Source organism: Mus caroli, unplaced genomic scaffold, assembly GCF_978045245.1.
Source record: "Mus caroli unplaced genomic scaffold, Mus_caroli_1 scaffold_2, whole genome shotgun sequence".
Lineage (NCBI taxonomy): Eukaryota > Metazoa > Chordata > Mammalia > Rodentia > Muridae > Mus > Mus caroli.
The window spans coordinates 54,770,327-54,785,423 of record NW_028227257.1 but is presented as its reverse complement, the minus strand read 5'-3'; the positions used below and the strand labels follow the sequence as shown (position 1 = coordinate 54,785,423).

Here is a 15,097-nt window from a genome sequence, read left to right as displayed (position 1 = left end):
CAGAACACAGAGATAGCCAGCGTTTAATCCAGGTGAAATTTAAAACAGCCAGCTTACAATAAGAAAGTTATCAGGCAGGAGAGGAAGCAGGAACTATGACCTAATTGGTCTCTATTGTCAGTTTCTCAATACGGTCACTGAGCAGTTAGATGACACTGCCTTCTTTCTTACCCACACAAGTCTTCATGTCTTCAGATGCCATGAACCCATCATAGCACAGGCACCTGTACTCCCCAGGTATGTTTGTGCACTGGCCACCATCACAGATATTAGGGTTGTCTTCACACTCATCAATGTCTGAGGAGAGGAAAATCAACAGCTACCTGTTATATAGATATTGACATTGGCTCCATTATTCAGTAAGGAAGTATAAACTGACCCAATGTAACAAAATTCAGCCCACTTGTATAACATGAGCATCTCCTAACCCTAAATCTAAACGAAGCTTTGTAAAGATTACCCTATCAGGTTATCCTAGGGACAGAGGAGGCAGCCAATCACAAAATTCTCAGTGTCTGGCCTAAAAGACTATTGGTACGAATTTAATCATATGAATTCACAATTCAAAATGATTATGAACCATATTTTATCATTGTCCAGTTAGAAATGGCTACTTTCAACCTTTGTTTGGATAGTCAGATTACACAGAGGTGGGCTTTGTGTGTGGGGGGGTGTGGGGGGGATTTAAGGTCAAATAAAATCAGTGTGTTTCTTAGGTTCAAATTCTCTTCTAAACCAGAGGCAAAATCAAAGTCTGAGTCACGCATTCTACTTTATACCTCTTGTTGCCTGCTGGGCTCAGCCAGCATCAGGTAGTAAGACAGTATAAGTTAGGAGAGAGGCTCTCAAACTTCAGCGTCTATCCAAACACATGGATCACCAGGATTGCCCAGGGCTTTTTAACTCAGTAGATTTGGATAGAGGCTGAGGTTTTGCAGGCTCACAAATCCTCAGGTCATAGGGCTGATGCAGAAAACACACTCAGAATTGCACCAAATTAAGTTCATGATGCAATTTTCCAAATTCTGTTTAACCAAGAAAATGTCTTGTAGTCCAATTATTATACAAGTGCTATAGGTATTACACTTGAGCCCAAGGTTGTTACACTCGGAAGCGCAGGCCTCGGAATCGCTCTACTTGGGGGACTGTGAAGTGTGAAGAGCGTGAAGCTGCTCACCTGTGCACGATCGCTGGTCTGGCATCAGTGCGAAGCCTGGCTGACAGCTACATTCATAGCTCCCGTCAGAGTTTGTGCAGAAGGTCTCACAACCACCGTTCATTATGCTGCATTCATCAATATCTAAGAGAAGTGAGAACAATGTTAACATCTGTCCTCTCCCAAACTGTTGTTGAACTTTAATTCCCACCATACAAGTATTAAGGAGTGGTGCTTTGACAGGTTATTAAGCTATGAGAACCGCACATTGATGGGTAGCATTAGTGACAACTGTAAATGGATGAATATGGCCATTCTTATTTTCTCTCTTGCCTCTTACACATTTTGGTGCAGCAAAAAGGCCCATTCCCAATGCCAGCACTTTGCCATTGCTTCCCAGCCTCCAGAGCTATGAGGCAATGAATTTCTATCATTATAAATTAGCCAGTGTCGGGTAGTCCAGTATAGCACATAAAGACTGACAGAGGCACCTTCTTTTGTGTCTACACTTGGGGCAATCTTCTTGGTCACTGATTCAATTAGAAACATGAATTGAGGCTTGATGGGCTGGGGTTCTGATCCTTTGCAAGAACCTGAATTGAAGATTTGAGTTGACCTTGGCTAGATTTCAAAAGAATTTGGGCTGATTTATGGTTGTGGGTGGAAACCGTCTAAGACTTGGCAGTTCTACATGGTGTACACCCCAAGCCAGGCCCACACTGGCAGCATTTACACAATCTCACTTGGACTTTGGGCATGATAAAGCCACAGGGCCTTCCGTGTCACTCTTCATGGGGGAAACTAGACCTACGGAGGACCAACCACAAAGCAAAATTCTCGTCCCACAAAAACCCATACTTAGGGAGTGCCAAACATGGCCTCTATTTCAGGGTAAGATATCAACATTCCATGATCTTCTTGTCGGTGATCACTCTTCGAAGTTTTTAAATGATCTCTACTAAGCCAGGCAGAGACCTCACATCATGCCTTCCTGCATTTTCCACGGCACTTGCTATACTTAGTTCACCCCAGGGTTAATTATCACTGGCTGCTCGGCTTTGGCATGCGTTTGTTATGTTCATTCTCAAAGAGCATACACCAGATTATGAATCTTTCATTCATCTGCTTCTCTGAAGAGGGAAGTGAGGTGCAAATATTGTGGGCCGCTAGGAGAATCCTACTTGCAAGAAAGATTAAGCAAAGGGATCTAGCAATGAAGCTGGAACTCAGAATGCATTGCTTTTACAAAGAGATGAAATAGAATGCACGGTGAAATAGAAAGAAGGCTGGAACTTACCCACACAGAAGAGCCTGTCATGAGTCGGGTGGTAGCCCGGGTTGCAGGCACACTGGTACTTCCCTATGAGGTTCACACAACGCCCATGGGGACAGAGGTTCGCACTCAGCTCACACTCGTTGATGTCTGTTTAGAAACAAAGAACACCATAGAGATGTAAGTGTCTGAATCAAACAACTGACCCCGCACACGTGTTCTAAAAGAGCTCCTTACCGATGCATGCAGAGATGTTTGGGGACAGTTGGTGACCAGGAGGACATTCGCAGCGATAGCTTCCCTCTGTGTTGTGGCAAATGCCTCCTCGACACAGGAGAGGATCTCTCTGACATTCATCAATATCTGGAAAACGGAAATGCCCCATGTTGAAGATGCTGTTCTTCAAGATGGTACCTTGTTCTTCTTTACCAGGCAGTCCCCCTTTCCAGCCCCCAGTTGCTGGGAACCCTGGCTACTGATGGCTTATCAGTTCCCTTCGGGGAGAAGGGATGTCCATCTCACTCAAGAGCTTGGGAGGTGAGAGGCCACAACACTTTCCTACATTAGAAGCAATCCACAGTGAATCCTAATTGACCGACTTGGAAATAAAAAACCCTGACCTTGTATCAACACAGGGCAACTCCCGGTGCCCTTCTCCCCTCCAGAGCCCCCTATAGGGTCTGAGTTTGCTGCAGTACAGCCAGACTCCATACTATCTTCTCTGCCACTCTGAGGGATTCCTCCCTCAAAACACTTCTTCCAAATCCACAGCAAAACAAAGCACAAACAAACCAAAATCTAAACAAATGAACCTAAGTCCACCGCTTGTGTGTAGGAATCTCTTCTCAGAATATTCACAGGGAACCCAAGCTAAGGTAGGGTAAGGTAGTCACCATTGTCTTCTAGAACTGAGATGCAGACACCCCAAGACGGGGCTCCTGCTATGGCTTACATCTGAATTGTTTTCAATTCAACTGTGTCAGGTGTTGAAAGTTGAAATCTCTCAGGGTCTCACAGCTTGCCCATGGAGTCACCTATGATTGTTAGCCCCTCAGTGCCTTCCTATATGAGTCTCCTTTGGCCACAGACTGCCCTCCCTGGTCAGAAGACTGGACAGCAGGAACTGCCTGGGACATGGCCTGTGAGGAATGCAGGCTTCTCACAGTCCTTGGCTTCCCATACTCACCCATGCAGTTCTTCATCATCATGAAGCCACTTTCATAGCCTTCATCACACTTGCATTCAAAGTCCCCTGGGGTGTTCACACACTGGCCTCGGCCACAGAGGTCAGGAGATATGCGGCACTCATCAATGTCTGTGTGAAAAACAGCAGGAAGCAGTGGCATGAGGGCTGGCACAACCTTACAAGGTGAAACAACACAGAAAAAGAGGAAAAATGTGAAGACTCCACCCTTCCCGCCCCTGCAGACACTGACCTGTGCAGTTCCTCTCTTCAGAATCCAGAGCAAAGCCACTGTCACACCTACACTTGAAGCTGCCAATGGTGTTCCTGCACTTGCCATGGGTACAGAGGCTGGGTATCATCTTGCACTCATTGATATCTTCAGGAACATGAAAATGCAGGGAAGAAAAGCATATGGGTAAATGGTTAGGATCTCTCACCTTAAACCCAGAAGGTTGGAGAGCCTTCATTTCTGGTCTTGTCAATATCCATCTCAAAAATGTATGATAATCCAGGGCTAGGACTTCACAAACATCCCTAGTTATTCTGACCTCTACGTTTTAAGAGAACACTGTTAAGGGAGCTTGCTGCTCACTTCCTGACATGTGGCAAGCATGTGATCACCATTGACCAATGATTGTCTGAACTCCAAATGCTACTTAAAGCACATGGACAATGACAAATACAACATTCCCCCAGACAGCCACTCACCCAGCCACCCAGCCACCCAGCCACCCTCCCACCCTGCCACCCAGATACCCTCTCACCCTGCCACCCACCCTCTCACCCACTCACAACCATCATGGCAACAGAATGAGGCCCTCATTTAGTGCTCTTTGATGCTTTCTTGGTTACATCTTAAAATGACTTTGAAAATTTAAAGATGTCACTTGAGGTTTAGTTTACAAATAATCCATGCTACTTTTATTTTCTCAACATTATATGTCACTAATATAATTTAGAGAGCTTCTTGAATATAAAAGGGCTGCATACACACACACACACACACAGAGCCTGTGGGTCACATTGTTTTGAATTTACTTAAGAGAAATTTAAGTGGTCTTCTAGAAACTGCCTTTCTGGACAGGATAGTTTGAGTGATCACGGTCTCACTGAATAACAACTGACAAAAAGAATAAGAGAAGAAAGAGAAGGAAGGAACAGAGAGACGACAAAGGGAAAATCCCTTGCTTTATGTATAAAGACAATCTGGCAGTGTTTATGCACTGAGTTCCCATTTTCCTGACTCGATTCAGTCTTGAAGAATTCGAGAATGAGGTTTCAGATCTCCAAAGCCTTTCGTGAGAGGTAGCACGCAAAACTGAGCTGTCAAATCCTCCACTCGGAACAGCAGCCTGGCCTCTGCCTGATCAGAATGCTTGGTGAACAGGAGCCTGGGCAACGGCTCAGCTGGGGAAAGCACTTGATGCACAGTCACAAAGACCTGACTTTGAATTCTCAGCATCCACATAAAAAATCCAGGGATGGCCCTGTGAACCTACCTGTAACCGCCGTGCTGGGGACAGAGGATGGAGATAGGAAGACCTTGGGGGCCTGATGGCTAACTGGCCAAAAATGATGAGCTTCAAGCTCAGTAAGAGATAAACAGATACTGTCTCAAGAAATAAGGTAGAGGAAGACTCACATTTTAGCCTCTCACTTTCATGTGCACACACAGGAGTAAGCACATCTTGCACACACACACACACACACACACACACACACACACACACACACACACAAATACCACCACCACCGCCATTACCACCACCACCATCATCATCAGTAGCAGCAGCAGCAGCCACAAGGAGCACCGTACATACCTTTGAAGAAAGGTTTCCCATTTGTAATGTCTTTTGTGGCAAACCCAGGTCCTCGGGGACAGAGTTCCTCATACTCCCGGCTGTTTCTCAACGGACACTCCTCACACTCTTCTGTTCCCCAGGCTGCCCCAACAGAGCAGCAGCAGGCATCCATTCGGTGGCGGCCAGAGATGGGCAAGGTGCACTCTTCATCATCATACTTGAGGAAGCAGGTCTCCAGGCGGATGTCTGTCAGAGAGGGCAGGAGACTGAGGAGAGCTGCTCTTCACTGTCCAAAGCTACCAACTTTTCTTAGGGAAAATACAACACATCCTAGTTTGCTATATTCCATGACTACATTTTTCTCCAGTTGGAAACCAGGATTATGTGGTAGGTATTCCAGCTAATGAAGACTTTATCCTCTTCCTCCTCGGACATGTTTAAATGTCCTGTTTAAGAAAGGCTCCCTTCCAACTTTTGGTATTTCCTGATAGTTTTACATAGGCAGCCAATGACTGAAAAGTGCCACTTTGCTGAGTGTGGGCATCTTCTCCTTGTAAAGCCATGTTCATCAACACTGTGTGCATTCCATGGTATCTTGGCATCTCCTTCCTAGGAGCAAACTCACTCTGTTGCTGGAATGTACCTACTGCTCAAACATTATGGCCTTGGACTTACTGCATTTCTGTCATGGCAGACCACTAATCTGGAAAGAGGGCTTCCCTTGTTAAGATAAAAGAGGAAATGGCAAACGAAAGCCATCCATTCTTCTAAGATGTTTTACTTCAATGTGTGTGTGTGTGTGTGCACGCCTATTCCCTGCCCCAAATTTAAGCTACTGTGAAGGAGGCTGGCAGACCAGGGGACAGAAGACCTGGATTCTGGGACTATTCTTCAACTTACTGTTTCTTAGTAAAATCATTATGCCTGATCCCAAATCTTCACACTTGCTGAATGCCCATCTCTCAGGAAGCATCTTGATGCCCTGCTAAGATTATGCACCCAAGAACTGCAAAGTATCATTCACGTGTGTTTTTCTTCCCATTTGCCTTCACAATGTGGCTGTGACTATTTACTTAAGTGTTCAACTTACCCAGTGTCTTTTTAAAAAAGATCTCTCTGAAGCATTTGAATTGCCCTATGTCCAAGTTTCACAGACTGAGGCAGGTAATTTAAGGTAAACTCCGTCTTTCAGTTGAGACTCTAGAGGGATGCTTCTGAACAAGGTCCCTCATAAATAAATAAAGATTTGGGTTTGGATTGGCTGATATCCTTAGTTACCAAAGACTCAGAGCTCTGAACTTCCCTTCTGTTCCATATTGTAAACACTTTCAAATTCTATGTCTGAAGGTTGGTTCTCATTTGTAAATGATCAAAATTCCTCAGCTGTATTGATAGCCTTGTAAGCACATAAAGTCTTCATCAGGGATATTCTTCAGTCTGATTCAGCATCAGAGATGTACTATATGTGACATCATTTACAGAGTCAAAGGCTAAGCAGCAAGACACTGACAGTCATAACACTAGGAGTCAGACAGATACAACAGCTAAGAGTCATGGGGCATCCTTCTGAGGACTTCAAGTCTCTTCCATGTTACTGGGATGGGATGACTAGATGATTGGATGTGTCCTGTCCCCTGGGCTCTAGCAGTTGGCACGAAGATTCACATACAACTGGTAGAGATGATATATATCCCTATTTCCTAGCTGCCCCCCCAACTCCCTTTCCTAGGAAGATTTCTGCTCCTGACATCAATGGGGGCTTCCTATAAGGGCCTATCTGTCAGTTATAGATCAAGGCTAAAAGAAATAGGGTGCAGCTCCCTATTACATGCAAATGTTCTTCCCTCTGCAACTCGGCCTGTATCCTATAGCCCAGGGCATATGGGCAGCAGCACAGTAGCAACTGGGAATAGCACTGAGCTGAGGAATGAAACGACTAGCTCAGAAGAAAGCCTTTCCTTAGCAGAGTTAGGAAGACAGTTTGTCAAGAAAACCACCCTAGATCCTAGCAGATGAGCTGAATCTGCGGGGCCGTGTGTGCACATGTATATGCATATGTGTGTATGTGTGGGGGGTGTCTGTGTCCAAATGTTTAACTGAATTTTATTTATCTTTACCAAGACAGATTCTTCCTGTAGCATCCAAAGTCATTCCATTGGGACACTCGCACTTGAATGAACCCCTGGAGTTGACACACAGGCCGTTCTTGCATACTCCTGGAAACACTTCACACTCATTGATATCTAAAAAAGAAAAAGAAAAAAGAAAGGAAGCATTAAGTCAGTATATTTGTATAAGTTAATCCTGGCTTATCCTACTCATAGATTCACAATGATTCTTACTAAAGAAAGGGCCTTTTCTGAACCTGATAAGTTCAAAACCCTAGCTTGCCTCCAACAGTTCATATTAACTTCTGATGTGTCTTAATGGCAAGCAGTGGGCATGTTCACTAAAGCCAGAAGTCTTTTCACTGGTCCTTGGGAATTGTATTTGAGCTGTAGAGACAGAGGCCAAGGGCTTGGGGGACAGCTCTGGTAAGTAAGGGTCTGAGAGTTATAGCTAGCATTAGGAGACAAGATGACTAGAAATAGACAAAAATTATCAAAGAGGAAAAGGCTTGAACTTGAGTGTATGAAAATCAAATCCTGCTGTGGGACATGTGGGCCAGTGAAGGCGTACTGAGCCCACGTGGTTGGTTGGGTGAGGGAGGCCAACATGCATGACCATCCATTTGTCATCCACCAGTGCTGCCCCAGCCTACTGATCCTTCCCAGTTTGCCTCATGGGGCAATGTGTTCTCTGCACTTAATTTGGAAAAACAGACAACATTGAATTAATTCAAAGAAAGGCAATCTAAATGCCAAAAGGAGGGAGCCTTGAGAGCCTTAGTTAACACACACACACACACACACACACACACACACACACACACACACACACACACATCTATTTTAAAGAGGTCTCTCTCTAAGCCAAGAGTGTTGAGAAAAAGTCTCAATGTTTTCTTGAAAGAAAACTAAACAGAAATGGAGTCTAACCTACTTTTGGAGGGGGTTGTTCCTCCGAGTTTTTCCTTGGCCATTTGTATACCAAAATGTGCTGTTAAGCTCAGATAAGTTATGAACGGCTGGTCTGAACCAGGAAAAAAAGCCAAGGGATTCAGTCATCATTTGGAAAGCGAGCCCTTGGGTGGGGGTTGTAGGATTCCTCTTTGTTTTAACAGGAAAAAAAACCTTCCATTTTATCCCACATATGGGACTGTTGTTTTTGAAAATACTTCAGCTGCTGTGTCATGTCAGGCTATGTTAGTCACCGTGACCTATATCTACTCAGGACTCCATGAGAAAGAACCTCAGCGAACTGGAGAGGGTCCACATGGACCTTGAAAACAGAGGCAACTGAGTTCACCCCTCTAAGTCACCCAGGAATGTGAGACAAATAAACAAGCAACCATAATAAAAGGGGTGGGGTTCTAGCCACGAATGCAAACTTTACAGTCTTTGCAAAAAGAAAGAAATGTCTTGCATTTTTTGCTCCTGATTTGCAGATAGCCTTTTGAAAACGTGGCCACTCCAAAAGATGCACAGTTGTTCTAAAGCTTATCCAGCCACGCTGTCCTCTGGCCATAGTGATCTAACACTGGCAGCGGCTTGAGCATTTAACATCAGTTCTGTTCTGTGGCTCTGCGTAATGTTTTCTTCTGCATCATATCCCTCACAGGGAAGCTCCTTTACTCCTTTATTGAGGCCATGTTAACACAAACACTCTTCATACACACAAAGATGCACGATTTAGAAGTAATAAGAAATACCTTCACATTGTGTGCCTTTAATTCTTGAGAACCCTTTACCACATATGGGATCTGTGGGGAAACAAAACAGTATTAACGGCATCTATCTAGAACTCTCAGTCATGATAAAGCGAAGCAATTAGAGGGAGGGCTTGGGACAAGGGTTGGAATTTGCTGCCATGAATAAGCACAGGACCGCAGAAATAAAAGCAGAGAACCAATGAGAGTTCTCTGCTAGCAAAACCCAGCCTGCAGGAACTGGTGCTTCAGGGGAAGCACCACAAGCTAATCACATGACCACATAGGGAGAGAAAATGGTACCCTGACCAGAATCACATAAAATAGATGTCCTTGATATTTTGTAGGTCCTATTCAGGGATTTTTTTTTTAATCAAGGTCATTTTTAAATTTTTCCACGTGGACCTAAGTCAGTGGACTGACCAATGAGATGGCTGCAGAGCCATGCACCGGTTCTCTTACCAAGTTGACAGATGGTGCACGGGCTCCCCCACGCAGCACCAAGGGAGGAGCAGCACTCGGACTTCAAGGTGGCTCCGTTGATGTTGATCTCACAGCGCCCGTCGATGACAGTCTGCCAGCAAGTGCCCTTGATGGTTTCTGCAGAAAGAGGGGGTGACAGACATTTAACAGAATCTTATAAAAAAAACTCATTGTATACACTAGAATTATGGCTAGAGTGGCATTATGAAACAGGGAATAATAATCATTTAATCTCTTATATCTGAACTTCTGTGGCAGTCAAAACAACTGTTAAGTGCAAGACAACTGTATTATTGATAAACACTGAGAAATCATTCTCAGAAGGATAGATACCTATGCAGATGGTTTTTGTTGGGTCCAGAGTACTTTCAGGAGAACATTCACAAATGAAGGAGCCAGGGCTGTTCTTGCAGACTCCATTAATGCAAGGACTCGATTCACATTCATCAATGTCTGAAACAAAACCAGGTCCCCATTACTACTGAAAGTTGGTCTTAAGCATAAAATGCATACCTCAACTTTGGCCTTCATTAGATAGTAAAGCTGGCCTAAACAGGTTTTGCCAAACTAGTTGTCAAATGTCAAAATACTAATTGAGCATATTTCTTTATTATAGAAGCTGGCACATGAGTGAGTCTTTGTATTCAGAAAAATCTGGATAAAATTATAGACTCAAATTATACATGCACAACACTTTCTTCATCTACTAAGTGATGGCAAGTGAAAATGCCAGCTAGAGTCGAATAGAAATGAACACCCTGAAACCACCACGGATGAAGGGGCAAAATGCTAAATGCAAGTAAGTGCCGTCTGTGGCTAGAGTTTGTGCAGTGTCATTTAGAAGCAGAGAATCTCAACAGAACTGGCTTGATCAGCTAACATAGATTCTAACTTACTTCTAAGGTCTAATGGCTTTCCCAGAGAGTGGGGGGTGTGGTGAGAGAACAAAAAAAGCACAGATACCTTCACAGGTTTTTAGGTCAGGTTTGTACACAAATCCTTTGGGGCAGGTGCAGACAAAACTTCCAGGTGTGTTTCGACATTGTCCATTGTCACAAAGTAGACTGTTCAGCACACACTCATTAATATCTAGAAAGAACAAATGGGAATGTTAGAAAGAGCTTGTCCCTCACAGCCAATGCCATTTAGGTCAGGCCTTTAAATTCCTAATGGTATAGTCAAGTCCACCAAAGAGGCAAGACTCTTGTTCCATTGGCTTACCCTACACGGGAGCTTATTTTTCTTGTCCAAACTAAGTGTCTACAAAGCCCCAAGCTTTTGGATGCTATTTAATTCACTTCTTGGATTCTCTGAAAATTAGTTATCTTTACTTCTGTAAATGATTTTTAGCATTAGAATCAAAAGGACTAATCTTATTGCTTTAAGAAATTAAACAAATAGAAAGCATCCTCAATATGATAGTATACATCTGTAATCCAGTACTGGGAGGAGAAGGCCATGTAAAATTACTCCAACCACAGAGTGAATATACTTTAATAGACAATATATTTTTATATATGTGCTTATATGTTCATATTATATGTGTATATATTATATGCATTTATATTGCTTAAAATATGAGAATAATCAGACAAGAAGTAATGTTTCTATTGAGCATATGGACATGGAAAGTCTATCAGAATACTATAAGGAACACAGCTATTTTCCAAGAGTTCCAAATACCAGGAGGCTTCAAAAGACCCAGGGACATATGAAAACAGGGACTTTCTTCTCCTGGGTCCGAGCCCATGGAGAGTCAGATGCTGTGTGAGCAGTAGTGGAGTTCAGTGTACATATAACAAGTTACTGATCCTTGATAGGCTGTGTGCCAGGCTGGAACAGTGAACAGACTTTTATACCAATCTGAATTATCCCTGAATAATCAATTACTTGCTTCAAAGTTAGATAGATCAGCTCCTTGAACAGGGAGTTCCTTCCCAGCTCTGGCTCTAAAAATCCCACCAATGTAAAAGTGGGATGCCTAACCCCAAAGCCCTGAATGGAAATAAAAATATATAATCTGAAATGTTTCTAGTTTATCTTAAAACTTATCAATTTGCTTCATATTCCATAAAGGTGTATTTGTTCTTCAAATAAAAAAAATGCACCACTTTACATATGTGCATTCTTTACCCAAGAGCACACATATCTTGGTTTTAAAAGCCCAACTTCAGGAAACACAAGGCTGTGTGTTGCTCCAGACAGAAGATGTTCTCAGAAAATACTGTTCTAGGCAACTAAAGAATGCTGGAAAAAAAACTAATGCCCTAGGCTGACTGTTTTATTCCCAACCAAATGATTTACTTAGTTTCTGGATTCTTCCTTCATTAAAGGTTGTTATCACATGGAAAAGGGTGCTTGTTAAAACCAATGTAGAGTCATCATTACTGAAAACAAACTGTACTTTCTCTGATTAAATCTAATGAGTAGTTGGGAGAACTGTTTCAGTGGAATGGCTCTGTAGCCATGTGAGAAAGGCTCCCAACACTTGCATTTCCTACACTTAGCAAGGTTCTCTTTTACCAAGTGAATCTGTCATGTGATTCTTCACCAGAAACGTCACAGAAAGCAAGCTGAACTTACCGACACAGTTTTTCCCAGTTATGTCTACTTCATATCCCGAGTTGCATATACATTTGTAGGTCCCACGGAGATTTTCACAAATTCCATTTGGGCAAATATCAGGATCTAATGCACATTCGTTTATATCTGCACCACCAAAAAATTCAAAGTCAATCACATTCTAAAACAAACATTAAATGACAACAACACGAAAGAGTACAGCATGCACAGTGACCTTAGGGCTTCCCAATGGGCTCACTTGGAAGAGGGAACTCCCCTCTGTTTGCCCACTGTAAGATGAGTCACATCTTCCCCCACTCAAGACCCTATAGGGAAACTGGCATCTGAGCTGTGACCATAGATCACCCATCATCCCTGAATTAGGCTGAAGAAGATGTGCTGGATGGTCCAAGCACTAGGATGAAGGCAGAGGATGCACAGGGCCCAAGTCCCTGGCATGTCACCACCTCTTCCCTCTTGCTCCTGCCTCCCATTCTGCCAGCAAGGTGATTACATCATGCCCTTGCTTTAAGTTCTTAAGTTCAACAATATCATCAAATTAAAGTATGAATCATGTGTTTCCTGGCTCCAAATTTGGTGTTCAAGCAAGCCCCTCTGTCCACTGTGTGGGGAATTCATTCAGTAGATCTCTTCACAGGATAGAGCCTCATCTTTGGTCCCACGGAGACTACACACTGCCTCCTCTGTGTTCACACATACTGAGCAGACCTCTCTAATACCAGAGAGGGAGACGACAAAGTGGCGGTACATGGATGGATGGTCTTTATCAGTCAAGGTTGTAATCTGCTTCATCCCCATGCCCTTGCCACGGCTCTTTTGACTCCCTCACTGATTCCTCCATCATCACCCTTCTCACTCCCCCTTTTCATCACTATTCCCTCCTCATCTTCATCCACATATAAAATGAGGTCTGGATTTCCCCCAGAACCCCCTAATCAAATTGCTTAGTTTTATATGAGTGAGGAAGTCCTTCTTCTTGTCACCATCTTTACCCTCATCTCAGTGGTCTCTTTTGATTCTATTCTTTTTAGTGACCCCCTACATTTCTGCTATTTCTACATACAATTTATTTTCTTCCAACTCAGCTGGCTGATATGATTTCTTGATAGAAAATCTAAGTGGTATCTTATGACCGAACCTTTTAGAGTTAAGAAATCTTTTAGTCTGAATGGATAACTGTTAGTCTAATCTAAAATCCTCAGCTGTATTTGGTAATGGAAACTCATAAAGATTCAGGCTGCCGCTTCTCTAGACTGAGTAACACCAGCCATTGTATCTCAGCTATAGCCCTCCACAAATTGTCCCCAGGAAAGGCCAGTGAGAAAGCCCCACGCCCACAGCCACCAAGGTGCCACAGAAGCTCTGCCACAGGGGGCAGGGGGCATCACCTGTGATGGTCAGCAAGGTGTCAGGCCAGACTGTGTCACAACAGTAACTAGATACCCACAAAAGGCTCAGTTCTGCCTTTACACATGCTTAAGTCAGGAAACTTCAGAGTGGTTCCTTACCAGTGCCTGCTGATGTCATTCCCGGTCCACTGCTGCAGAGTGCCTGATATTCCGCTGTAATAAATTATCAGATACTAAATGAGTGCCTTGTTTGCAGAACAGGTCAATTCTGCCCTTGGCTCACACAATCATTTCCTCCAGAGCAAGGAGAAGCAAGCTAAAGTGGTAACAGAACAGGAGGAACTCCTGGGGGCTCCCTTTAGACGGGGCTTTCATTTGAAGCGTTTTAAGCGTTCCGCACCACTGAGGAAAGTGACTTTGAAGGATACAGGGAACACATAGCAATTTCTTGGGCAAAGCTCTTTTGGAAAGGGTGTTTTTTCCTACAACTCATTTTGTTCACCAGGGAACACTTTACACGTACAGTGAAATGTGCCTGTTAAAAATGTGGTTTTTTCGCTGTTAATAAAACTTTTCCCTGCCATCCTGGGAATAGTTCTGTTTCTCTGTTCTAGCTGTTTTTCCAGTACAATCAGGTTCTCCCATGTCCTCTGTCCTTCACAGACTCTCTGGGCCCTCCTCACAAGAACACAGCAGAGCATCCAAGCTCAAGTGAAGTACAGCTGTGAATCATCTGGACACTGTTCATTTTCCATGGTGAGTCCACAGGAAAACTCTTGATAAATGTTTAGATTGTTCTCTCTTTCTTATCAACTGAGGTGTGCAGAATTGCTCCCCAAACCTGTGACAGAATCAGCTCTCTAGTACTTATGAAGCGTTATAGACAACTCTCACAGCATTCAGAGGGATGTAATGGTGAACGGTGAGAAATGCAAGCACCTGGAACCAGACTTTATACAAGGCCCAGAGAAGAGACAGACCTTTGCCAGCCCATGGTTTCTGGCAGCCAGAATCAGAGTCACATACGGAGACTGCACATGGTGGAGGGGACTTTATTAGAGGGAATAAACACTTGCTCTATTTCTGATGATGGTAGACAAATACGTTTGGACAACATAAAATTAAAAAAAGAAGAATCCTTTAGCCAGGTGTGGTGGCATGCACCTTTAATCCCAGCACTCAAGAAACGGAGGTAAGAGGCTCTCTCTAAGTTCGAAGACAGCCTGGTCACTAAGTTCCAGGACAGACAAGGCTACATAGTGAGACCCTGTCTCAAAAAGAAAAGCTGCACACACACACACACACACACACACACACACACACAAACTAACCAATGAACCAACCAACTAAAACCAAGAAAGCACCATTAAAAATTAGTCCTTCAAAGTGTATGTTTTGTAATAAGCACTAAAATGTTCTTGTTTTGTTTTTTTTTAAAGCATTTAAAAAGAGGCCAA

The 15,097-nt window shown here is 43.5% G+C and overlaps 1 protein-coding gene across 1 annotated transcript in view; it reads right to left on the bottom strand.

The window, feature by feature from the left end:
- Fbn1 (fibrillin 1) overlaps positions 1 to 15,097 on the bottom strand; it is a 208,934-nt gene that overhangs the window by 61,968 nt on the left and 131,869 nt on the right. Inside the window, exons 17-30 of the mRNA XM_021156745.2 lie at positions 13,800 to 13,853; positions 12,292 to 12,417; positions 10,672 to 10,797; positions 10,042 to 10,161; positions 9,688 to 9,825; positions 9,229 to 9,279; positions 7,535 to 7,660; positions 5,436 to 5,663; positions 3,866 to 3,991; positions 3,616 to 3,744; positions 2,667 to 2,792; positions 2,454 to 2,579; positions 1,178 to 1,300; positions 172 to 297 (exon numbers count right to left, since the gene is read on the bottom strand). Coding sequence (XP_021012404.1) covers positions 172 to 297; positions 1,178 to 1,300; positions 2,454 to 2,579; positions 2,667 to 2,792; positions 3,616 to 3,744; positions 3,866 to 3,991; positions 5,436 to 5,663; positions 7,535 to 7,660; positions 9,229 to 9,279; positions 9,688 to 9,825; positions 10,042 to 10,161; positions 10,672 to 10,797; positions 12,292 to 12,417; positions 13,800 to 13,853 — 1,725 coding nt within the window. The remainder of the gene's footprint in view (positions 1 to 171; positions 298 to 1,177; positions 1,301 to 2,453; positions 2,580 to 2,666; positions 2,793 to 3,615; positions 3,745 to 3,865; positions 3,992 to 5,435; positions 5,664 to 7,534; positions 7,661 to 9,228; positions 9,280 to 9,687; positions 9,826 to 10,041; positions 10,162 to 10,671; positions 10,798 to 12,291; positions 12,418 to 13,799; positions 13,854 to 15,097) is intronic.